Source organism: Topomyia yanbarensis, chromosome 2 (assembly GCF_030247195.1).
Source record: "Topomyia yanbarensis strain Yona2022 chromosome 2, ASM3024719v1, whole genome shotgun sequence".
NCBI lineage: Eukaryota > Metazoa > Arthropoda > Insecta > Diptera > Culicidae > Topomyia > Topomyia yanbarensis.
In genome coordinates, this window is record NC_080671.1 from 28,874,731 (window position 1) to 28,902,280 (window position 27,550).

The window sequence follows — 27,550 nt, forward strand, 5'->3', positions numbered from 1 at the left end:
TTCCAAAAACAAAATTTGCTGTTTGAATATTTTCCATTGCTGAAAAATGAATTCAATTCTGATGTTTACACTTTCCGGTTATCCGGGCGAATGAGGTAACCATCGCGCGAGTTCAGGCGCTTAAGGCGCTTGATTACTTGGAAGTAGTGGACCGCCGAATATCGCTAGATGAAAACTAAGTTAGGTAAAACTTCACAAAAATAAAACTAAAATGATTGCGGATGGCTTTCGGATAAAATACAATAAAGACTTTTGGTTTAAATAATTTAAATCACGTTCCATTGGTTGGTATATTATTGAAGACAGTATTCAATAAAGATTGGGTCATTCATCCCAATTACTGCGCCGCCGTCTGTTTGTTTGTATAATAATAGCAATAATAATAATAATAGTATTAATAATAGTTGATTCCAGTTCGTGTCTGTTTTCCCCCTCTCTCTCAGGGTTGTCTTCAACTAGCATCCCATCTCCCACTACAAACACTCCCGTTTTCATTTAATAGCTACATCAGTTAGTCCGTTATTAATAAATTGGCATATTACAGATTAGGTTAGGTTTGTATCTTGCATCTCCTCGCCCGCTACCAGCTACCAGCAGCCTTCTGGTGCCCTCTTCTATTAAGCACTAATCAAACCTTTCAATTGAAAGTGTGCCGTCCCTGCCTATTGACTTCATGACGATGATGATGATGGTTCAATTGAGACCATTTATTACTAGAGTTCCATTCCCGCACGGACGATTCTTCATAAGATTTGCAAATATTTTTATATCTTCGGTCTGTTCTGCTGACTGCAATTAATTAACTGCTACGGGTTTGATTTCCTGCCCCTGCTCATCACACACCGTTTGATCCTTTTGTAAGTAAATGTAAGGCAATTGAGCCAATTAGCGAGTTGCGTGCGATTCCGTTTTCCCGGCGATAGTTTTGTTGGCGACCGGTCGGTCCTATGAGAACGGGTTTGAGTTCTTTGGGAAGTTGTTTGCGGGTTGGGGTGTCGTCGATTAATGCAACTGGATGCTGATGATGATAAGTTTGTGTATATTTTCAAACACATAGCTAGGATGTACATAGTCGATATATATGTATTTGATGAAGGAAACGTATAACGATGACTTGTTTTGTGATTCTAAAGTTTAGTGTTTGTATATCGAATATGTGATCGTTCAAGGGGTGCGACGATTGAAAGATTTCCCCGTTGGCATTAATAATAAGCGAAATGTTAAAGCTTTTGAAGCGATTTCTACACTGCAGTACAAAATCTATACAATGAGATACGTGTTACTTTGTCTAACGTGTGAGTGATTTTATTTAGTTTGCTATCTATCTAAACAGTACTCCTATTTATGGTATAGGTATATTTTTTGTCAATCGATTCCGTGGTTTGGTGTATATTTACAGACTAACAAATGTGTGTTTTATTTTTCGCATCTAATCTACCCTCACATTTACTACAGTTGTATAAAGGTTCTGTTTTTGTTGTTGTTTTTTTTCTTTTTGGGGTTTCAAAAATAGCGTCTGACACTGATTTGGAGAGGGGCGATTCTGTACAAATATTGGTTTTTATGTTTTCATTTTTGGGAAGTTTTTCTTTTTACTCTACCAGTTAATTATTGTTTCCGGTTTCGATTATTTTTCATATGATGGTAATTGCGATCCACGTCGGTCAAACGCTGGGCACTTTTTTAACGGGCGTGCAGTTTCATGACAGTAACAATCCTCGAATTCTTCTGATTGGCTAACAGTCGGTGTTTTAGCCAACAATGTTGAACATAACTTACATACATACGCAGGACTTTCCGCAGTATGTCACCCGCTTACATCAGATAATACACATTTCTAAATCAGTACAAAAATTCTATTAGCATAACTTTCAGCATATAGAGAGGTATTCTGTAAAAGCTGATCTTTTCGGTTGAAAAGTTGTCATAAGTCAGAAACATTTCCAATAAGGACTGAATCGGAAATAAGTTATGCTCATACATTTACGTTGTACGTACGTATTTGGGATGATTCTAATGTACTCATCACAGCATGCTGTGCGATCGACTGTCATCTTTCGTTTGTTTACTTTTTTGAACGGTTTATATTTTTCGTTTCCAAAAAGGTCTCGCATTGAAGTTAAAGTGAAAATTAAGGTTTTTGGGCACATGGTAAAGTGAAAGGCTGTGGCTATCCCTTAGAAATTCACCACGCGAGTGTAAAATCCATCACAACCAAATTTTGGGAGTAATTTTCTTTGGATTAACTGCCAGAAAGAACAAAACCTGAACCTGAAACAGGACCAGAAAGTGGTATCTCTAATTAGGAAGAATAAATCAATGTCGACACGTGATTCGGCCATTAAAGCGGAAACCAGCGCCGAAATGATCCAACGTATTGAGGAATGCAACAATTTGGAGACCTATAAAAAGCGGAAAGCGCCAAAGTGCAGACCATTAGCAACGTGCTGTAAAAAGTATGATGAAAATTAATTCAGGAATTTTGCAGCGACCGGATGCATGATATTGATGGATGACGGGAAGGGCTCAAAATCCCTTCCAAACTAAATCTGGGATCGAAAGTAATATGTATGGTATGGCAAGCAATATGTTCCAGCAGCTTGAGGCATACAGCTGTTTACACTATCTGAACTATACCCTGCAGGAAGGCTATCCGTCCAGTACCGTATCGACATGAGCGATGAGAAATTTCTACAAGCCAAGGGTACATGGGGAGACATCCACATCATTACTACCATAACCTAATGATGAGCTGGAGCCTTCCGGTAATCTTGGAATAGGACCTGATATAAAAACGCTGGGCCGCACTTATCTCTGAATCGCACGGTATAGGACCGGTGTTTGGCGACATACTCGCATCGGACAGCACCCAAAAAGCACCTCTGGAACTGATAACATAGCACACAATCAGGCAGAATATGTAGAAGCTACAGTGGTCAACAAAACAAGAAGACCGCACTCACTGATTACCAGAAATTCTGAATTGCCCTGGAACAGCGTCTCCGATCAGTCGGTGTCTCTCAGTGGTGCGTCTGATGGGGAGTCTTCGGGATTATTACCCAATTTTTGTTTTGAACCTACCTGTGTAGAAATTTACTGAGCCTGGATGGAGACTAGTGTCACATTGTTCCCAGGTTGATCGTTTAGTCTCGGTAATTTTCTGGGAAGTTACAAATTCGGCAGGTTCTCCAAATAATAGTTGTTTATGAAGACTTATTTTCAATGCGCTTTGATGTTTTCCTGGCTTCTTTTGAGTTGATACTCTTTTAGGCCACCAAACCAGCGAGGCATTTGTTATTCTTGGTTCGATAATTGTGGAGCATGCCAGTAAACCATACTTGGTTTGAGACCCCATTTTTAAACGATTTTTCTACTGCATACCCAAACAGCATTAGCTGCCTTGTTTGAAGTGCATTTCAGTGTTTTATCTAGTTTTAAACCTAACTACTTTGCTTCTGCAAACATTTCTATTATTTTACCGTCTAGCAAAAGCGTTGTTATGAAATATTGTCTTTTTCGAGTAAATGGGATTATGATCGTTATAGAAAAATTTACGTTTAAGCCTTCATTCTTACACCACTGCGAAGTGAAGTTTAATGCAGATTGCATTCCATTCGAGATAGTATTGTCAAATTTTCCTCATACGAGGATAACGACATCGTCTCCAAATCCAATCACTTACTATCACATTGCAGATAGTAATTTAAATAGCTCATCTACAATCAATAACCACAGTAAGGGCGACAGAGCTTCGCCTTGAGGGCATCCCTTGTGTGTTTTCCTAGCCAGTGTCGTGTTTCCAAGCGTGGTAGTTATTTTACGGTTTATAAGCATTGATCCATTTTATTGGGTAAATCTTGAACCCATGTTACCCATAGCGTTCCGCATAGAGTTATGATAAGCATCGTCGAAAGCTCCCTCTATGTCAAGAAAGGCTGCAAGGGCGAACTCGATAAGTTAACCGAAGAGCAATTCAAGTTAAGAATCGTTCGTTCGGATTCAGCAGGATAAACGGTAGTGGAGCTGATTCGCCAACTTCCATGCATTACTCCAAGGATCAATGCCGGGGTTGCAAGCAAGTTGGCCACAAGGACGGGTACCGTACCAGCGCAAAGAAAAAAAAGCCCACGAAGTTCATACAAACGGAGTTCATCTAGAAGGATAGGAAACAAAACTGTTTTGGACGAGGATGTGAAGAAATGAAGATGATTCGTGAAAGTGCAAGTAAACAGATCAGCCTATAGCTCGATACGGCATCGGACATGATTATCATTTCCGAGAAAACCCGGCGTCAGATCGGTTGACCTACATCAAGTCTAGTGACGATCGAAGCTTCAACTGCATCCAGAAAGCCGCTCAAATTGGAGTTTGAGTGTGCGTGCGAAATTCCCAACAACGAGATGAAGCGTCAGGACCGTTTTATGTAGTGAAACAACAGCTCAATTTACTTGGGTTGGATCTCATCGATCAATTCAACCTCTGGTAGATACCAGAGGATCGTTTCTACAATCATGTCAACATTTCATCTACAGTGATCAGCCTCCTCAAGCAGTGTGTACTAAGCTAAAGGTGCACCGCACATTATAGGAAGGACTAAAGCTTGTGTTCTGACGGAAGATACCAGTATCGTATTCGATGTATAAGACTGTCGATGAAGAGATGGGTCGTTTGGATAATCCTAGGATCATAACTTCCGAGTTCAGTACTCGGAGTGCGCAGCTCCGGTAGTTAACGTGAGAAATGCAAGCGGAGCAGTGAGGGTTTGCGGTGATTAGTCAACAGGGTTAAGTGACGCGCTGCAGCTGCACCATTACCCTCAAATCGATCCCTCTGACGAATTTCTACAGGTTGATGTGTAGGCGGCTCTATCGCAACAACCTACTTCCGCCGGGAGTCAAAATAGGGCCTGAAGTGCACACCAGGCTCGTCGATGTCTTAGTTGGTTGTGTAGACCAACAAGGTTCCCCGTCGACTGCTAGTGTATGGATTCACCATCAAAGTGGAGAAGTTTTTGTTTGACCAGCAGCAAATCAAATACGTTGGTGACCTTATCGATAAACATGGTCTACGTTTGGATCCGGCCAAAACAAATGTGATCCGTGACATACCAGCTCCAACGGACGTTTGAGGAATCGAACGCTTAGGTATCCACTCGACGAGCTTCTCACGAATAGATAGAAGTTCGCCCGGTCGTCCGAATGTCAACAAACCTTCGTGAACTTCAAAAAGATCCTGTTGTTAGATTTGCTACTTACGCACTATAATCCGACACTGGAAATCATTGTGTCGGCGGATGCATCTTCTATCGGTGTCGAAGCTACGCTAAACCACAAATTCCCGGACGTATCGATCAAAGGTGCCCAGCATGCATCCAAAGTGTTGACTACAGCCAACCCGGTTGCAAAGGACTGGCGATAATATTCGCCGTACCAAATTCTATAAGATGGTTAAAAATTTACGTTGCAGACGGATCATGCTACGTTACTTCGGCTATCCGAATCGAAGAAAGGAATTCCCGTTTGCACAGCTAATCGACTACAACGATGAACGCTACAGCTACTGATGAATTAGATAGATTCGGGATCGCAGCTGATTGAGCACCAAGTCAAGCTGGAAGAGCACTTTGTGGTGGCTAGTGGTTTGCTGGAAAAGGACGTCATGGCTCTAGCAACAAGTTCGACGGATGCGCTCTCACTTAGCTTCAAGATGCTTCATCAGGCAGCACATTACTCTCAAATGTCGGAAACATCGACCGCTTTATTCAAGTATGTTGTTCTACTATCACACGGTTATAGATTAAATGCTTCTACGATCGCCAAAATTCCCAATGGACCGTATAAAGTTGAATCATGTTTGTCGAGCGACTAGTGATCCCGGCGAGCTTCCGGAAGCGTTGTCTGCGTTATCTTCACTGCCGAAGTTATCCAGGACTACAGTGTATGAAGGCAATTGCGCGTAGCTATGTCTACTGGTCGTTGCTGGATGAGGACATCGTGGCTCACGGCAGTTCCTGCCATTATTGCGCTGGCACCCATTCCGTTTTAGAGACCCCAAGAACAAACTTGTTGAAGAAGAGTATGTTGGTTTGGAGATTCAGTCTTTGATAACCAGCACACAGCCCGCCCCCGCAGTGGCTTCCTCTGGAAAAGTACCAGTGAATATCACAGTGAGAAACACGAGTCTTCGGGACCAGACGATCGAGAATGCTTAGACCAACTTCTCTGATCCCCCAGTAGCTTCAGAAGATGTAGATGTAGGTCAAGGTGGACAAACCTTAGCTACAATGCCACGTTAATGGATTGCGAAACAACCTTAAGGGCCTCTAAAACTTCGACGCCCAGTACACCCACCCCATCTGCTCAGTAACCCAAGATACACACACTAACGTCAACACAGACAAGCGTCTCTGGTTTGGAAGTCAATATTACTGGGAACGGGCCCGAGATTCCAACCTATAGCAGACCATTGGTCTCGGCATCAAATCGGACCTTCAACCTGAATCAATCGTTATCAACATCAACCTCATTGCTGTCGCGAAACGACTCAAATATTCTATGAATTGTAGCTTCCTCAAGGAACCAATGATCTCAGAAATTCTCAAGAACTTCCGAGGACAACCTTCATTAGTCCGCCTTTGCTAGCACGTTTTCTGGATCCCTTGAACGAATCGTCCTATCCGACAAACTCAATAGTGGTCACAACCCTACACTGATCACATACAACCCTGTCCTGCTTACCACCTGCTTACCAAAATAAGGAAGTGGTAGATTGGGTATATTTGCAAGCCAATTGACTAGCTTTTGAGGACGAAGTTGACAAATACATACACTCAGACCGCAACTGTTTCCCAGAAGGTCTCAAGAAAAACAACGTACCCTCAGCTTCTAGGACCAAGAAATCCCCATTCACGGCCGTCTAATGCTGGAATCCTGACGTTGCTGCTGGACCAATTTTCGGCAACTTAGAAAATCTCCGCGAAATAACCCGAATTGGGAAGAGTTCTCAATATATTAGCGCCGCCCAAGGAATCTCGGCAGGATCGCAGTTGAAGAATTCAAATCTTCGCCAAATTTCAATCAGGACTACATCATGCTAACGGCATGTTCTGAAGTGTCGATGAAATCGGTTACTACTTGTTGGGACACCTCCCATTAGTGGGTTGGCGTGTCTTGCCTTATACCTATCCCCAACAGCAAGAGACCTGTCACCCCAAGCGACTTTCGACAAGCCTACTTTCCTGTCCGATCAAAGTAATGGGACGTATGGTAAACCAAAGACCAACTACATTACTAAATAATTAAACCGTGTTTGGTGTGAGACAGTTCGCATTCCGCAAGAGTGCAGAGATGGTGCGTACCTGGTATCCTTCGTAAAGGCCACGACATTACCCCCTTCGAAAGAAAATATCACCATCGTCAACGTATCAAAGCCTACAACCTGGCGCGAGGGAGTCCTCAAGCAGATTAAGGGATGAGGCATCAGTGGGCTCTTCGTTCAACATTTGCTATCTAACTGGTTTTTCCAGATAGGAATTGGTGGATGTACTTCAGATACTTTTCAGAGATATGCAATGTAGCTTCCTAAGGAAAAAATGGTTGAAAACCACTTGGTACATAAAGGGCACAAAACCAAAGTCCAGGAGTTTCGACTAGTATCCACCTGGCTCTATAATCAAGTGCCATGGTTCTTAAGAGACGAAGTCGTAATGCAAACTTGATGGAATTTTATGGAGTTCCGGGAGGCTCGATTTTAGTGATTACCATCGTCCTGGTGAGGATGAATTCATTATTTGCTTGTCTACCAGCCGGTATTCTCATTTTCGTATACGTAGATGATATTAATCTGGTTTCTGCTGCAGTTCAATGTAGGAAGTCAAAAGCCAGTATTAGTTGAGCTCTAATCCTCAGTAAGATGATTCAAAGTCTTGAACTTACCGGCCGTAACTGAAAGGCCATGAAAACTATTAGATCCACTGTTCACTTCTATATGGCCTCAATCCTACTGCCGTGTTAAGTCAGATATCTTCTTGTAAATGATCTCTGGCGCAAGTGACCCAGTAGGACCAAAAGACATGCCTGATCCAGGCTGGTGATAAACATAAACATTATTCTGACACGTACAATCAAAGCCGGCGTCCTACCGAGTCCTACCATAGAGTGTAGCCTGGATTAAGTATATCACACCGAACGACCACCGAAAGCTATATATACGGACGGATAAAAATCAACAGTGCAGATAGAGTTGGTGTGAGTACAATTGAAGCTTGTCTCATCTTCCATGTACCTCCCCAATGCAGCGCTTACAAAGCCGAGTTAGTTTGCACTAATTGCAAAAAGCTGGTTCACACAAGTACGTACTGCTGCAACAAAGTGAAGTGCTCAAAGTGCGGAGAAGCACACAACGAGAACACATGCACGTATGAGGTTGGAAAATGCCTGCTCTGTGGTGGTGTTCCTCACTGTGCACGTGATTGTCCGACATACTGACTACGCGTTCCACGAAACCAAGGATGCAAAATGCCTACCTTTTCGGCGGCTGTAATTTTTCTGCCTACATTCTCATTTCTCTTTCAACGCTACTGTCGTTCGCTACTGCAGGACGCCCAGCGCTGTACGGTAGTCTGTAAGCAAAGCAGTAACATGACAAAAAATACTGCCCCCAGTACAGCTACCAGACGCGAGCGGTACAGCTTCTCTTTTCTTATTTTACACTTTTTAATATTTTTAATCTATTCAATATTTTTAATCACAAACGACGACAATGAATGCGGTTTGTTTACGCCACGACCGGCATTAACGCTTTCGTGTGCGGGCCAGTATCAGAATCCCCGATCTAATCGCACGACCAAACTCAATATTAGAATAGCTTTAATCCACGGTAGGACGATTTACGGTCTTGAGCTTACCGATTTAACCGGGAGGGCATGGAGATTACACTGGGTTCATATCGCAAAACAATTTTCTTGGGTTGATTACGAATCTATTTCGTTAATAGCAGGAATTTCAATAAACAAACTAAATTTTACCGGATCGATTCGTATAATATAAAAAATTATGTTAAAAATCCGTAAATCTCCAAAAAAATAGGGAAAATATATACAATTTTCACACATTTGCTTTCTCTAACAGACACTTCTTCATTGACATGCTAGCAGAACGAGTAAGATTATCGCTGCTGCTGCTGCTAGTAGGATAGTTGTTACATCTCTCATTTGACATGAGCTACGCATGGGGAGCGTTTGTCTATGTGTAGTGGAAGAATTTTGTTTTTCGCGGTTATAAGTGACGATGGTGCATCAATAGCGAAGTTGCGAGTTGCTGGATCATATCGTGTGTATGAGCCGTGCCGCCAAGATTCGAATCATTTCATAGGATTCTCCATCACAAGACATAGAACGAAAACATTATGGAAATGAATTGAATTCAAAAAATCCTTCTATTAACTTGATTTACGTTTAAGTTTGTTAGTGATCAGTTATATACCTCTGCCAATAATATTACCGCTTGTGAATTATATCAACATTGCATAATTATTAATCGGTTCAATAATAATTTTGTGATTTTTCAATAATGGAAAATCAGTTGAATCCAAAATGCGTATCATTATGAAATTGTCCTCATTCATTTGCTCCGATCCACTGTACATTTTGTCACATTTTGTTTCACATGTGATGGTGAAATCTGAAATTCGCACATGGTGTTCGCTAGAAATTCCGTAATCGTTGTCGTGTCTTGTGCAAGTTTATCATTCATTAAGTCGCCATGTTTTTGTTTCGTGAAATGAATGGAACAAACTATGAAAATGCTCGAATCCGCAGATGAACCATATTCATTGCAGATTTACGAATAAATTTGTTCAGTGATATGAATTTTTTGCTCATTTTTATTTTGGGGATTCTTTGAAAAAAAATCATTTATATCACGAAAGATGCTCGTAAATATTAGAAAGACTTTTCGTGGAAAAAAATGTTCCCAAAATTGTGAATAAAGTACCATGAATTCTGGAATAATCACGTTTTTACGTTACGAAAACAAGCATGAACAAAAATCGTGTGTTTTACAATTATATTCAATTTCCTGTTTCCGCCATGTCATTACCAAATCGATTTTCTGTACGTAAATTAGTTCACAACTATATGAACATTATTCATAAAACCAATGGCTGACTCATAATGTTAGTCATAGATTCAGGAACAGTTCACAAAACCAAAACATTCCGGATATTTTCTCGTGAATTATTTCACGAAACTCAGAATTTTATTCACGAATCAATTCAATCCTCGTGAACTGATTCATAATCCCTAATATATTAGCCATGATTCAATATCCGTGCTAGTGAAATAGTTCATAAAATCATAAAATATTATTTATGTATTCGTGAGCTAGCTCATGATTCCTGGTACATGATTTACGATCTATTTTGCATGCTTGTGATATTTAAAAAATATTCGTAATTATTTTCCATGAAATTTTCACTATTTCACGAAATTTGGAGTATTACTCATGGAATCATTTTTGTTCATTGAACTTTTTCATGAACTATCCAGCTGCTAGCTAATCAGTCACATTTTTATGGTGATTTTTTAAGAATTTATTTTCAAAGGGTAACCGATCTCCCATACTAATTTCCACATAAACTTTTTGGAGGGTCCGTAGACACAACCAATCGGTACCAAAATTTGAACAATTGCTAAGGGCCATAAAAGGAATCAGTAGAGCTTGGTGGAGTTAAAAGTCCAAAATTGAACCAGTCTAGTGTATAGCGTGCCTTCGGTTCCACTATATCTCTTATATCGCATGATGAAGGACCAATGTTTGTCGACAATTTCGCATCAAGTAGCACCCGAAAAGCACCTATCAGGTAGAATATATAGCATCTCCAGTGGTCAACAAGGCAAGAAGACCACTCACTAATTACTAGGAAATTGTCTTGAAACAGCGTCTCTGGTGAGCTCGTGTTCCTCAGTGGTGCGCCTGTAAAATAGTATACCGTGCTCAGCAAATCTCCAAATACAGTCTTATCCCGATTCCTGGATACTCGTGGCACCCATTACGTTTTAGAAACTCGGATGATCGACTATGCTAGCTCGAAAACTAAGTCTTTGACAACCAGGACATAGTCCATACCCGAAGCGGGTCCATCTGGAGAAGTATCGGAGAAATCAAAGTTTTCGGGACTAGACGATAGAGAATGTTTGGACCAATTCCTCTTATGCCACAGTAGTCTCAGAAGACGTAGATGTATGCCAATGAGAGCAAACCCTTGCTATTCGATGGGACCTAAACGAACTACGAAACAAATCTTGTTAAGCTATTCAAGAGACACGGGAGCCGGTATCACTGGAAATGGGCGAGAGGTTCCAACCAGATCGTACCTTCAATTCCTCCTTATACCAACCTCACTGCTGGCGTGAAATGGAGCAAGTACCCCATGATGTCTACAGTTGAAAACATACATCTTCTCCCGGAATCCAATGATTTCAACAATTCTCAATGGCAATAGGGCACAGCATCAACAATGGTATATACACCTCCCGTCGTGACATAAATCAGGCTACGATGACTTCCCAGAGTAACTCATCGAAAGTATCGTACGCGCAGTTTCTAGGACTATAATTCGTAGTCCAGTTATGGAGCAATGATTTCCCACTTCTTCAGTTAGATTTTGAGAGCACTCGATGTGACTCCACAAAATGGCTCTGGGCCAATAAAATCAGTGAAGGACACTCTTCTTGCTAACGCATCGGCTATTTCATTCCCTGCAACTCTACCTTGTCCTAGAACCCAGCATAAATTGCTATGATTTTACTCCGCCAATTGTCGGAGCGCAAGTATTCACTCGTATAGTAGTTTTGAACTATATGTAGGAGCCCTTAATGCATCAAGTGCAGCCTATCTGAGAAAAAGCAGAAATTTGCATACTGGTAACTGCTCTTTAGACATACATTTCTCCTTGAAACACTGGCGGCAACATTTAACATTTATTCCTGGTCCTGTAATACCAGATCCCATCAAATAGTTCGTTTTGAACCTATCTGTGTACAGAATTACTGACCCTGGATGAAATATTTCCTTTTTCGAGTAAATGGTATGATATTATGATTGCTTTAGATGGATTTACGTTTAAAATTGCATTCTTACATCTCTGCGAAAGGAAGTTTAATGTAGATTGCATTCTATTGCAGATACCAATGTAAATTTTTCCCCACACAAGGATAACGACATCGTCTACAAATCCAATCACTTAGTATCCCAGCAATCACAGTAAGGGTGACAGAACTCCGCCTTAAGGACATCTCTTCTTTGTTTTCTTAGGCAGTGTCGCGCTTCCAAGCGTGGTAGTTATTTCACGGTTTATAAAAATTGAGTTGATCCACCTTATTGGGTAAATCTCGAACCCATGTTTCCCATAGCGTTTCGCATTTAGCTATGAGAAGCATCGTCGAAAGCTCCCTTTATGTCAAGAATGGCTGCATGTGCGGTCTCGGTAAGTTAACCGAAGAGCAATTTAAGTTCCTAGTGTTCGTATGAGGACTAAAAGCGAAGAACGATGTCGATGTTAGGACCAGCAAGATCGAAGAGTGATCGGATGTCAACTTGTAGCAAATATCAGTTGAGTCTCAAACGGCTTCTCAGCATCAAACACGATACAGCGATGATTGAGGCAGGAGCTGTGCTGGCGTTCAGTTTTTGAATCTTCGTTCGGATTCAGCAGGATAAACGCTAGTGCAGCTGATTCTAATTTTGTGGACGACTAGATTCGCTCGAAGAAAAACGCAAAGAATTTTTCTAAGTACATGTAAAAAGTACAAGCGAACTGTCAAAAATTAGCACTCGAGTTCACTTGTGACGTCACCTTAAAGTATTCAATAGTAGTTGTGAGTGAACGTTCTGTGGAAAAGTGTGCGACGGACACTCCTCGTACGAGAATATCAACACTGTTCACGTTAGTCAACGAAGGAGACGAAGCAGGCTGTAACTAAGAATATCTTCACACACTTGTCCATGTGACCTTCCTTCTACGCGGCTGGTGGCTTTGATCGGCTCGGAAGTAGAGGTGTGCGCCGCGCCGCTGATTTCAGGTAAAGGTCGGCGGCGCGCCGGCGTCACGCCGATGTGCTTACTATTTTTTCATGCAATCGGCGGCGGCGGCGGTGTGGCGCACACCTCTACTCGGAAGCAGCTATGTACAATGGTAAGTCTGCACCAGTTCCCCTGGTTTCTCATGCACCATATTCGTACTCAGATGATATCAAACTCTCCATCGGCGTAGACTAGGTCCACGACCGTGGACTAGTTGAGTAGCATGCGACATATCACCGGGTTCGCTGAACCGACCTTGACACCTGGACAGAACTCAGCACCTACTGGCTGGCCCGCTGGAGACTAGATCGAGTAGATCGGGACAAAGCGGAAAGCTAGATGGCTTAAAAAGCGGGTATCGGTTGTCGGGAGAAATTCCTCCGTCGGGCAACTCTCAGTCGAAGTAGGAAGAGTCTATCCGTGTAGACCGTGATAAGACTGAAAGCTGAATGACTCATGGAAACAGGAGCTGAATAATTCATGGAAGCAGCTTCTAAACGATTTATTGGGACGAGAGCTAAATGGCGACGCAATAGATGGATACAAGAAGTAATAACAGAGTCGAGAGTGAAATCAAAGCTCAATGGTGGAGTCATTTCACGGACCAATTGAGGCTCCGAGATAGAGCAGAAGAAAGAAGTCTTCCGTGGGGAAGAAGGGCGATAAAATAATAAGTCGTGAGTCGTGAGTCCCACACAGTACCAATGTACTACCGGCCAGCCTTTTAAGGCATTACCTACAATAAAAAATGACGTTAAATACTGGATCTTTTGAGATCCCCATGTAAGTGATGCCCGTACATTGGGCAGCTAGCCGTGAGCTTGTTTATAAAATACAACACCACAGTTCAAGATAAAATGGAGGCTAAGCCGAACTTCGACATCTCATATGTGGTCCACATAGTGGATCGTCAGATATGGGATGTAGGGAGTCCCATACTACCTCAAGGTACAATATCATTCTATAGGGATGGTTACAGAAAGGGTCAGCTGACTGATTCGGAACTCTACGGACCAATAATTTAAGAAGCGAGTTGGGGCAGCACGTGTAGCCTAACAAACAACTTCATTGGATTCGGGCGATTTCTAACTTGTAGAGCAATCAGAAGCAGCCACAAAAGACAACCTGAATAGTGGTCGCAGTGGCAAAGTTTCCCCTGTGAAAAACAAAAAGAACCGGCTCTCATTCACAACAAATGCACTAGATAGATGCGCCGACAGACTGCAAGCAAACTGATGCTATGCACATGAATCTACTCAAGGAATTTGGCAAAATCGCAACAGTCAAACTTCACTGGTTTCGTTCCTAACTCGATGGAAGGCACTCCAAATCAGCGTTTAGGACTATCTATCTGCACCATATCTTACTATATCGGGCATTTCGCAAGGAAGCCACCTCGGCACAGTCATATTCCTCCTCTATTTTAATGACGACAATATCAAATTACAAGGACGACGCCTTTCCTTTTTGACGGATACCTACAGGATTTAACCGACATCTGTTCGTTGTGTGATTTAAACAGAAAGAGAGGATTCTTGAATGACACGCTGACGTTGTTTTCATATTTCTCGTCCCCGTAAACCGGTGAAAGCGGACAAAGGGTATGAGAAGTGTAGGTTTTCTTCTCTGGTGTTTGTGAAATGCAGTATTTTGAAGGTATGTTGGCCGTAATCTTTCCTGTGATTCTCAGGATGTTAAGGGAACCCGATAAGAGATTCCTTTGGAATCGTGCTTAGCAACCTGAGGGAATCCTGTCTGTTCTAAGTTTTGCCGAAACATCGCTTTGAATACTGACTGAATTCTACTCATATTTTTATTGGATTCCTAATAAAAATTTTGCTCAGAATTCTGACTGCTCAAAACTTTGGTGTTGTCTTATTTGGGATACATTATTTAGATTTAATTCTCAATATTTATTGTTATATTGATTCATCAGAATTCTGAGATGGATGCTATTACCGCAGAAGATCTAAATAATAGTCGCAGTGGCTTGTCTTATACAAAAATCGTGATATTTATCATGAACAGGTTCAGTCAGAATTCTGAACAAAGCCATATTAGAATAGGAAACGGTCTGTGTTGAGAGCAGGATAATTTGGAAATCGGTTCGAAAAACTGGATGAATTCAGTATGGATTCTATTTCAAAAACCTGCGCCGAATCAATCTTTGGCCATGATCCTGTGCAGAAATCCATTGCAAGATTCTATAAAAAACCCGTAAATAACGCGACGTCAGAATTTGAGAAAGATTCCATTAGAATCAAGCACAGGATATTGTCGAGTCCCAAAAAGATTATTTTAAATTTATCGGTTGAATACCGTTATTCCTGAGCATTTATCCAAATCCTGAGAAAATTTGACAATGAATGAATAACGATTTTACATATAAATTTAAATTGAATATAGAGTTAGTTTCTTGCAGAGTTTGACTTTATACATGCTATGTAAAATACATTTTCAATTCAATAAATTAATTGACCACTTGCTGGAAAATAAACACGACGTACAGATTTTTACTAACGTTGCACACCGATTTATCAAAACAATGGCCTGCTATCCCTGTATCAACTCCCCCATAAACATAACAGTCCCATTCGTTCACGATAACGTGAACTTGAATTCATGAACATAAATCACACAACTCGTGACATAAGTGTCAAAAATCGTAACTAAGATCCTGAACGCAAGAACAAAAATAAACATAAATCTTTACTCGTAACTCAAGTATCACGGCAACGTGAATAGAAATTACAAAAAATATGACCAAGTTACTGAAATCATGAAGATAAATCACATTACTTGTGATTAAAATAACAAAAATCAAAAATTAAAATATGACGATAACGTCAATAGAAATTACGAAATTCGCGACTAAGATCCTGAAATTATGAGCATAAATCCCGCCAGTCTGACAGAAACCTCCGATAGTAAACTCATGACTTAAATAGCACGGTAGTGTGATGATAAATCGCAAAACAAACGTGAATACGCTCCTGAAATCATGAACATCGTTTGACTGTCGGCTTTGTATTCCCAAATTATGAATAAGTATCATAAAAAAACCTGCCCAGGAAACAACAGTTACCCAACCAAACATTCGAATGTAACACCGGGGCGAACTAGTTTTTTTGGAAACACAAATAGTTTCATGAACACGAGGTTTCTTATTCACAATTTCGGGAACTTGGTCACGATATTCGTAAATCACTCAGTTCACGATATCGTGATCTTTTGCTCATGAATTTATGCACGAACTTTTTTCCGTGCAATAACACTCGAAGAAAAAGTAAATTTTTAACAGCATAGTTCTCGGCTTGTTTTTTCCTGGTTTTCATAATTGGACTTATATGGATCTACAAGCAATCATGACAGTTTCCAAATTCGCATTCGATTAGAAGCATATTTTTTTAAAGTTTTAAAAAAAATTGGAATGCATTTTTCGGTACATTAAAGTTATACGAAGGTCACAAGCGCAATCTTTCATTAATTCTTATGGTGAGAGACAATTCCGATATATGTCAATCCACATGACCAAGCATTGTGAAAGCGTCTGGAACAATAGAAACGTACAGAACAAACGCCTAAATGCATACTACCAGGAAACCTATTTAGGTTAGGGAATTCGCAGGGGAATGCAATGCGACTCACGGATACAGCTCAGTTTCCTTTTACCAAGCTTCTCTATCATCAATAATTTATAACTTTGCTATGTTATAAATTATCCTAATCAGGCTAAAAACTGGAAAAGATACAATGAAGCGATTTTCGAAAACTATTCCTCATAATTAACCATACAGTTCTCGAGAATCGAATCAACTATTCATTGATTCTTACGAATTAAATCAATTTTTGAAAATCGAATTAAATATTGAATGACCTTTCCGAACACTCATTCCCAAAAAAAAAGAATATTTTTCAAAAATAATTCCTCCAAATGAAAGCAATCAATTGAACCGCCGCTGCGCTTCTGCACCTTTAATTATTTTCCCAGATGAAAGCACTCGCAGCACTTGACAGATATTGGATCGCAATTAGCTTTAATTATATTGTAGTTATTGCTGGAGCCCCCCCAGCCGGGGCTGCCCGGCATTTATTATTGATCATACTTCGCCTCTGGTTTCTCCTCCAAACACTTTCTATCGCCTTTTATTAATTTATCCAATTTATTGAGTGCTTGGTGAGAGTTGGTGGTGGTGGTGGTGATGGTGAAGGAGGAGTAAACCGAGGCCAGCCATAATGAGTTCGTGAGACTTTAATTTTTCAAGCGATTTGCTAGGCGTGGTTTTCCGAATCAATTATTCGTTCCATGTATCGGAAAATTCGTTGCCTACCGGCAAGCAAACACAAAATGAAACTCTTCCGTTTCGCCTCATTGATCACTTGCGCTATTTTAACTACGTTTTTTTCTGTTCTGCTAAAAAGTGGCCCAAAAAAGTTCTGTAAATATCAGTTTTAATTTTCGGTGTATAATCTTCTCTAATAATCGCCTCCGTGTGTGTGTGTTGTTTGCTACTCTCCCTTCAAAGTGTAAAAAAATTTCCCCTGGCAAAAGCCTACTGTTTGTCGCCCGTTCAATCAACCCCAGCCGAGCTGTCGTGGGTCATGTTCGAATCCAAGCTGGCACAGTCGGAGTCCGGCTCCTGGTTACCGTTATAGTTGGCCGCTTCCTGCAGCCGCATGAGCATATTCAGCAGTGGGTCCTGATTTTCGGAGTTGGCTGGCGCGCTCGCCTCCAGGCCCACGTCATCGGCAGTGATTTGGCGCAGCTGGGGAACCGTTGTCGGTCCGATCGGCCACGGGTACGTTTCGCGGATGAACGTACATGGATCGACCCAGGTTCCGCCTCGGCGTCCGTACAGTTGGACACCCTCCCGGACGGCATCCACCAGGTAGGGTGCGAGATGATAATTCCAGACGTCCGTGAACCATACCTGCGAATCCTGGAGGTTCATCGGGCAGGACAGGAACAGGCGGGGACCGATGGTCACATCGCTCGAGTTGTGTGTTTCGAGAAAGCTGTTGATGTGTTGCCACACGCTTGGAAGCCACTTGAGGACTTTTTCTAGCTGCGGTTGGGATTGCTGCGTTTGTAGTTCCATGGTGAACAGTTTTCGACGCAGGTAACGACCGAGGAAGCCTTTCACCGGTTCCATGTGGTTGGCGGTGAGGACCTGGAAGAGAAAGATAGAAAGAGAGAAATGAGGGAAATTGTTTAGATTGCTTTATTGACATACAGTGCGATTTTGCTAATTTTAGTAACATTGAGTCTCATCGCGGATTCGATGAAAGCTACTCTCGTTTACTAGTGAGCGCAAATCTTTTATGGTTATAATGAGATTCCATTCGAAGCGAGATTCAAAAATCTTTTGGACCATAACATGAATCATTTAATGAATCATAATATGTTGAGGTCGTCCAAAAAATCGATTTTTTTTTATTCTTCTATCCTACAGCTTCTTAAGAATGTTACCGCAATTTTTTATAGAGATCGGAGCAGTGGACCCAAAGTTATAGCGTTTTTCATCTTGCTCCCTTATGGAGGTGTTGCTTATACTTGAAACTTTAAACGCGATTATCTCGAAATCATGTTTCCCAAAAGCGTCTTTGCGGTGACTACGATTGCCGGAAAAGTTTTCAACGATCACAAAACTTTTTTTTTACTTGTTCGTAATTTAACTGCCGTGTCCTTGAACGATTCCATTTTTTCGTCAACATTTTCATATTATTGCTATGAATTTTTTAATATTTTTTTTCAGGTAAAAATAGTGATTTTTTTGGAAAAATCGTCCCCGTTTCCAAAAAGAAGATTTTTTTTAATCGATCCTTCAAGGACACCACAGATACATATACTAATGTTTTTTTAGTTTGATTGTTTCTGTTGAGCTGTTGGGCTAGAATCGTAGTCACGGCAAACCTCTTTGAAAAAACAACGCGTTTTGCGGAAATTGCTATAACTTCGACAATTATTAATATTTTTTATTTTGTCAAGTGGATTTGGCTATGGCTACATACATTTATAAAAATTCAAACTTCTCCCTTTTTTCCCGCATCTCACCATATATAAATCCTCAATTTTTAATAGGGGGTAAGGGAAAAGCAATTTTGCAAGAATTTCCTCTCTGTTTGAGAAAAAAATTTAAACGCGTTTTTCTGAAAACCATTTTTTTCAAAGTCAGCAAACACGATCCTACAAAATCTACCCGACCGATTCTTTTCAAACTTTGAACATACTTTCTTGGTATAAAATGCCTCCCCTCTACGTTTTATACATTTCAACATTTTCATATTAAGGTAGTTTATCACCTAAAATTGGCGAAAAGTTCAGCACAATATTTCAATATTTAATTACGGAACTTTAACAAAATATTCTCTACATCAGCGGTTTTCAACGGGGGTGAATTAGACTTTTGTAGGAGTTGAATGTTGCTGGGTAAATTTTACTTGTTTTCCTAACATATCTACCAATGGACCCATCTACCCATTCTCGGGAAAATCTCACGCGTCCTTTGTCCGGTCTACACTAAACACTTAGAAAAGCGGAAAAACATGATTGATTATTCACAGTAGCAATCATTGTACAGTACAGATCGTACCATCAACAACGTTCATCTGCTTCCCACGGAACTTGCCTGACACCCCATTACAGGTGGACGCCATCGCCGCTCATCATTCTACCGCTCAACCGTCAGTACATTACTTGCAGGAACATCTTAGTATCTACTATCAGAACGTGAGAGGACTACGCACTAAAATTGACGAGTTGTTCATCGCTGTTTCAGACGCCGAATATGATGTTATTGTTCTAACCGAACCGTGGCTGAATGATCAAATCAATTCACTCCAGTTATTCGGCTCAAAGTACACGGCTTACCGTAACGATCGTGATCCAGACAGTACAGGGGAAAAACGCGGTGGCGGTGTGCTTATCGCAGTGTCCAACCGACTCTCGTCTAAACATAAAACTGCTAGAACCGATCTCGAACAACTATGGGTAGATATTCGCGGTCGCGATACTAATAATTGTGTTGGTGTAGTGTATATTCCCCCCGACTCCGCATGTGATATAGATATTATTCAGAAGCACATAGACTCAGCACATGACATCGCAACTTCCATTCAACCCAACACGGCTCATCTACTGTTTGGTGATTATAATCAATCTGGACTTCTATGGAAAAGTACCTCCTCCGGCTATGCCTTCCCAGACCCTTCTGAATCAACCTTCTCTAGAGCGAGTATTGCCTTACTGGACGGAATGTCTGTATTGAACATGCTGCAAATGTGTACAGTAAATAACAGACGAAATCGAACCCTGGACCTCCTTTTCGTAAATGAAGAAGCTTCTATTAACTGCACCGTTTCAGAAGCCCTTGTGCCGTTAGTTGCTTGTGACGCACACCATCCTCCTCTTCTAGTAACGCAGATCTGTTCCCAGTCAGTTGTTTATGACGAAATGCTAGATGCCAGGGAGTTCAATTTTTTCGAAAACTGATTTCAATAGGCTCCACAACTCACTGCAGGCAATCGATTGGGAGACTTTGCTGAATTCCGCGATCGATGTAGATGTTGCCGTAGAAAAACTTTCACTGGTCCTAAAACAACTTTTCAAACTACATGTTCCCGCACCACGTCCCCGACCAAAACCAGCATGGTCCAATCGTCAATTACGTAAACTGAAAAGACTGCGAGCAGCTGCACTTCGGCATTACACCAGCCGACGAAACCTTCTCACAAAACGAGAGTTTATTAAAGCCAGCAACAGTTACAAGACATATAATCGCTCTCTCTCTCTCTCTCTCTCTCTCTCTCTCTCTCTCTCTATTCAAGACACGTAACGTAAAGAAAATGGGCTTCCTTTCAGTATGTTCCTTGCAAATGAAACATCAAGTACCCCAAGCGGCATCTGTGACCTATTTGCGCAGCATTTCTCTGCGCTGGCTCAAAGTTATTTGAAATATTAGTAGGAAATGTGCTGTTTCGTGAGACCAGAGCATATATATCGAAGGACCACCATGGCTTTTTCCAGGTAGATCGACAACTACTAATCTAGCCCAATTCTCTTCGCTCTATATTAAAAATATTGAAGTTGGATCTCAGGTCGATACTGTATACACGGATCTCAAGGCTGCATTCGATCGTGTAGATCACTCTCTTCTACTGGCAAAGATGAAGCGGCTGGGCGCTTCGGAAAATTTTATACGGTGGCTTAAATCATATCTCGTAAATCGTTCTCTGTCTGTAAAATTAGGAAATAATGAGTCATACAGTTTCATCAATTTGTCGGGAGTGCCTCAAGGGAGCAATCTAGGACCGTTGCGTTTCTCGTTGTTCTTCAATGACGTTTGTTTTTTTTACCTCCTGGGTGTAGACTTATATATGCCGATGATCTCAAACTATTTCTTATTGTGCGGTCAATAGAAGAGTGCAAGGAACTACAGCAACACTTAGATGCTTTCTGTAGTTGGTGTAATCGCAACTTGCTGGCTCTCAGCGTGTCCAAGTGGTCCATAATATCTTTTACACGTAGAAAAAATCCAATACTGTGGAACTACACCATCTCCGGGGAATCGCTAGAGAGAATGACAGTTGTCAGAGCCCTCGGTGTACTTCTGGACTCACAACTGACATTCAGAAATCATTACCCTCGTGTTACAGCACAGGCAAATAGAAATCTCGCACGGTGTGTTTGGTAGAACAATTTTATTCGAAAAAAATTGGCATCGCCGAAAACTTCAGCATGTGATAGAATTTTTCCCTTTCATTTAAAAGTAAAATAAAAATATTCTATCGGGGGCTCCAGAACAACTTTTTATTTTAAAGTTTTTTTGTTTGAAAACATAGGTTTTTCAATGAAACTAGTTCACATTTTTGCCCTTAGGTAGTACTTTAGTCATTCAAATATTATCAAAAGTGAGAATCTGATGGATAATTTCATTGTGTACAACTTTGTAGAAAACTACATCGCGATCTAAAATCGCAAGAGATAGCTATTAAATTTTTAAGTTTCTAAATTCGCACGGGGACTATTGGTTAAGAAGCTTTATTCCAGAAGCTTTTTTTTCTGTCACAGATATATTTGTTTATTCTTTTTTATTTCTTCACTCATTCTGGAGTATGCTTGATGTAATCTTGAATCAACCATTATGCTCGTTAGCATTTTGTGGGATATATTTGGCCTAAATTTTAACTTTTTAATTTGATTTCGATTGAGAATCCTGATTGACAGTTTCATGAAGGATAGAAAAATAATTCGATGAGATTTATGTTAAAGTTTGTTAACTTTTGGGAATCGCTGTACATTGAACAGAAATCGTAATAGTAAATGAGAAATAAAGGTTTTGTCTATTGTACGAAGATAGCGATCTCAATATAAAAGTAGACCTAAAAAACGTCACCTTTACCCGAGAGACGTGTTGCTGTTCATGTCTTCAGATTCTGAACTGAACTGGCAACTCTGTCTTCTTGATATGTCGTCTTTGCTCTTATCCCATATTATGAGGGAAATTTTCAATAAACAGACTTGTATTACTTTGAGAATTTACTGAATGTGTGGTCCAGCCTGATATTTTCTTGTTCGTTTTCTGTTGTGATCCGTGTTCAACGAGTAACGGCTCCGGAATTTCTTCTTAAAGAAAGTTATGAAACTTGGTTTTGTTCTTTTTTTCTGAGATTATGTGAAGTGTGTTCAATTTGGAAATAAAATTTGAGGACAAGCAAAAATCTGCATCTATAAACTCTGATGAAATGAATGTACCCCAAAAGATAAACATAAATCCAAAACTCGAAGAGTTTTTTTCTCTTTCAATCATATTTCTTTTAATGTTGATAAAGACAAACAGGATTCTCAACCCAAAATTGCAATAAAATCGGTCGTTTTTTACGATGACTCGAACTGTCTACTTTATTTCATACCAATATAAAGTTTTGAATTTAAGCCAATTGCATTGTGCCAAGCAGGATAGGATCAGAAAAAAGGGTCATTCTAGTTTACATTAGCTATCTCCTAGAGCGAGAAAAGAAATGAAAAAGGCATGATAAAATCCGTTACTACATTAATCAACATCTGGAAAAGGTATAAGATTATCGAATAAATTTGGTCAACACCTTTCCACACCTCCTTGTTCATAAAGTGTCATTTTCGCCCAAAACCCGGGGAAATCTGAAAATATATTTTTTTCTGCTAAGAATGGGACTTTGTATACATTGAAATTTATCTGAATTTACTGTTTATTTAAACCCAACATTTTTTTGTAAGTCCTTGTAAATCGACTTCTTAATCCATGGGCCCGCGCACACCTAAAAACTGATAAAATTTTAATAACTTTCTCGGGCGATTTTATTTGGATTTATAGTATTCCACGAAGCTGTAGACAATGGGATTATTCACCAGATTCTCACTTTTAGTATTTTTTGAATGAATTTGGTCGTAGGCTGACAGGGACAGGGGGGGGGGGGTTTGCTGCTGCAAGCCTGAGCGTCTGATCTCCAGGAGGAGCGGCTCAAAACAGCGTCTGTTCCCCATGTTCGAGGCAGCGCACAGTGGGAAAAAATGGACCCAAAACGCGACTTTTTTTGAAAAGGCTGGATGTCGTTTACCAGGTAAGGTTTTTCTTATGTAAAAAGGGCTGAAAAATTGATTGCTAGTATTTACAACGACCGCACGGTACGCTTTCATACCCGTTTTGCCCCAATTCTCCTTTTCGTTTGAGTTTATTTTCAAAACTGAATATATAACTCGAAAGAAAGTTGGAAACGGCTGACACAAATTGATATTTCTTATGTAAAAAAGTCCAGAAAATCGATTGAAGACATTTAGAATCATCACGAAACGTATACACCCATTTTACCCCAATTCTCCGCAAAACTAAAGTTTGAAGTTAATCCTGGTTTTATATTTCGGTAAAAGGCTATATGCGGCTGATCAAAAGTGATGATTGTTATGTATAAAAATCCAGGTTATCGTTTGAATATAGTTAGACTGGTCGCCCGAAACGTATGTACCCGTTTTACCCCAATTCTTCCCATAACTCAAGTATAAAGTCAAACCAGGCTCTACATTTCAGAAAGAGGCTGAATGCGGTTGATCAAAAGTAGTATTTCTAATGCAAAAAATTCTGGGAAATCGATTGAAGATATATAGAATGGCCGCACGAAACATGTGTACCCGTTTTACCCCAAATCTTCCCATATTTCAAATGGAAAGTTAAACCTGGCTGTGCTTCTCGAAAGAGGCTGAAGGTGGCTGATGAAAAGTAGTAATTCTTATATAGAAAAATCCGGGGAATCGGTTGAAGATAGTTGGAATGGCCGCACGAAACGTTTGTATCCGTTTTACCCCAATTATTTACATAATACAAGCTTGGTGATACACCTTACTCAATATTTCAGAAAGAAACAGAAAGCGGTTAATCAAAACTAATTTTTTTATGCCTAATAATCCAGGAAATCGATTGAAGGTAGTTCAAATGACCGGACAAAACACGTGTATCCGTTTTACCCCAACTTCTTCCCATAGCTCAAGTGTGAGGTTAAACCTGGCTGTACTTCTCGGAAAGAGGCTGAATGCGGCTGATGAAACGTACATGTAATTCCTATGCAAAAATTTCCGGGAAATCGAATGAAAATAGAATGACCGTACGAAACGTGTATACCTGTTTTACCCCAATTCTTTACATAATGTATGTGTGAAGTTATACCTTACTCATTATTTCAGCAAGAGGCTGTAAGCGGCTCACCAAAGTAGTTTCTCTTGTGAAAATCAGCTCAGGGAATCGATTGAAGATACTTGGAATGACCGCACGAAACGTGTTGACACGTTTTACCCCAATTCTGTCCCTTACACTTGTGTGTGATTATACTTACCCAACATTTCAGAAACAGGCTGAAATCGGCTGATAAAAAGTAATTTTTTATGTTAAATACTTCAGGGAATCAATTGAAGGTAGCTAGAATATCCGCACGAAACATGTGTACCCGTTTTACCCTAAGTTCCTCTGATAACTCAAATATGAAGTTAAACCTGGCTGTACTTCTCCGAAAGAGGCTGACTGCAACTGATGAAAAATAGTAATTCTTATGAACAAAAAATTCGCGTTCAGCCTGTTTTTGAAATGATGAGTAAGGTATAACTTCACACATACATTACGTGAAGAATTGGGGTAAAACGGGTATACACGTTTCGTGCGGTCATACTAGCTATCTCCAATCGATTCCCCGGAATTTTGTACCTAAGAATAACTACTTTTCATCAGCCGCATTCAGTCTCTTCCCGAGAGGTACAGCCAGGTTTATCTTCACATGTGAGCTATAGGAGAAATTTGGGGTAAAACGGGTACACATATTTTGTCCAGTCATTCGAACTATCTTCAATCAATTCCCTGGACTATTTAACATAAAAAAGTTACTTTTAATCAGCCGGTTTCAGCCTGTTTCGGAAATAACGAGTAAGACATTACTTCACACATACATTATGTGAATAATTGGGGTAAAACGGATACAAACGTTTCGTGCGGCCATTCCAACTATCTTCAACCGATTCCCCGGATTTTTCTATATAAGAATTACTATTTTTGATCAGCCACCTTCAGCCTCTTTTCGAGAAGCACAGTCAGGTTTAACTTTCCACTTGAAATATGGGAAGATTTGGGGTAAAACGGGTACACATGTTTCGTGCGGTCATTCTATCTATCTTCAATCGATTTCCCAGAATTTTTTGCATAAGAAATACTACTTTTGATCAACCGGATTCAGCCTCTTTCTGAAATGTAGAGCCTGGTTTGACTTTATACTTGAGTTATGGAAAGAATTGGGGTAAAACGGGTACATACGTTTCGGGCGACCAGTCTAACTATATTCAAACGATAACCTGGATTTTTATACATAAGAATCATCACTTTTGATCAGCCGCATATAGCCTTTTACCGAAATATAAAGCCAGGATTAACTTCAAACTTTAGTTTTGCGGAGAATTGGGGTAAAATGGGTGTATACGTTTCGTGAGATGATTCTAAATGTCTTGAGATGATTCTAAATGTCTTCAATCAATTTTCTGGATTTTTTACATAAGAAATATCAATTTGTGTCAGCCGTTTCCAACTTTCTTCCGAGTTATATATTCAGTTTTGAAAATAAACTCAAACGAAAAGGAGAATTGGGGTAAAACGGACAAGATAGCGTGCTTTACGGTCATTTTAAATACCTGAAATCGACTCCCCAAACATTTTTACATAAGAAATATTCATTATTGATTACAACATTTAGCCTTCTATCAAGCTATTGAGTAAAGTCGCGTTTTTGATACTTTTTTTCCCACTGTGCAGCGTTACTGGACGAGGGAGATCTGCCCCATTCACAAGAAAGGCGACCATTTGGAGTGTGAGAACTTCCGAGCGATCACCATTTCGAATGCCGCTTACAAAATGCTATCCCAGATCATCTTCCGTCGTCTATCACCATCAAGTAAATGAGTTCGTGGGAAGTTATCAAGCCGGCTTCATCGATGGCCGGTCGACAACGGACCAGATCTTCACCGTACGGCAAATCCTCCAGGAATGCCGTGAATACCAGGTCCCAACGCATCACCTGTTCATCGACTTCAAGACGGCATACGACAGTATCGACCGCGTAGAGCTATGGAAAATCATGGACGAAAACAGCTTTCCCGGGAAGCTGACTGGACTGATCAAGGCAACGATGGACGGTGTACAAAACAGCGTAAGGATTTCGGGTGAACTTTCCAGTCCATTCGACGGGGACTGAGACAAGGTGATGGACTCTCGTGTCTACTATTCAACATCGTTCTGGTAGGTGTGATGCGACGAGCCGAGCTCAACAGCCGGGGCACGATCTTCACGAAATTCGGCCAATTTGCATGCTTCGCGGGCGACATGGACATTATCGCCCGATCATTTGGAACGGTGACAGACCTGTACACCCGCCTGAAACGCGAAGCAGCGAAGGTCGGACTGGTGGTAAATGCGTCCAAAACAAAGTAAGGCGGAACCGAAAACGACAGGATCCTGCTAGGAAACAGCGTTACGATCGACGGGGATACCTTCGAGGTAGTGGCGGATTTTGTCTACCTAGGATCCTTATTAACGGCTGACAATAATGTGAGCCGTGAAACCCGAAGACGCATCATCAGTGGAAGCTGGCCCTATTATGGGCTCCAGAAGAAACTGCGGTTTTCGAGCGACGGGTGCTAAGGGCGATCTTCGGCGGTGTGCAGAAGAATGGTGTGCGGCGGCGAAGGATGAACCGCGAGCTCTATGGCGAACCCAGTATCCAAAAGGCGGCCAAACCTGGAAGGATACGGTGGGCAGGGCAAGTTGCAAGAATGCCGGACAACAATCCTGCAAAGAAGGTGTTCGCTAATAATCCGGTTGGTACAAGAAGGCGAGGAGTGCAGAGAGCACGATGGGCGGACCAGGTGGAACGTGATTTGACGAGTATTGGGCGGAACCGATGTT

General features: G+C 40.8%; 1 protein-coding gene across 5 annotated transcripts in view; it reads right to left on the reverse strand.

Annotated features, from left to right (window-relative positions):
• Window positions 1–1,414: 1,414 nt before the first annotated feature.
• The window catches only part of LOC131679483 (protein sickie), a 190,400-nt gene continuing 164,264 nt past the window's right edge, over window positions 1,415–27,550 (reverse strand). For all 5 annotated transcript variants that reach the window (XM_058960217.1, XM_058960216.1, XM_058960215.1 and 2 more), the window contains exon 9: window positions 1,415–18,253. In XM_058960217.1, coding sequence (XP_058816200.1) covers window positions 17,654–18,253 — 600 coding nt within the window. In that variant the 3' untranslated portion in view covers window positions 1,415–17,653. The remainder of the gene's footprint in view (window positions 18,254–27,550) is intronic.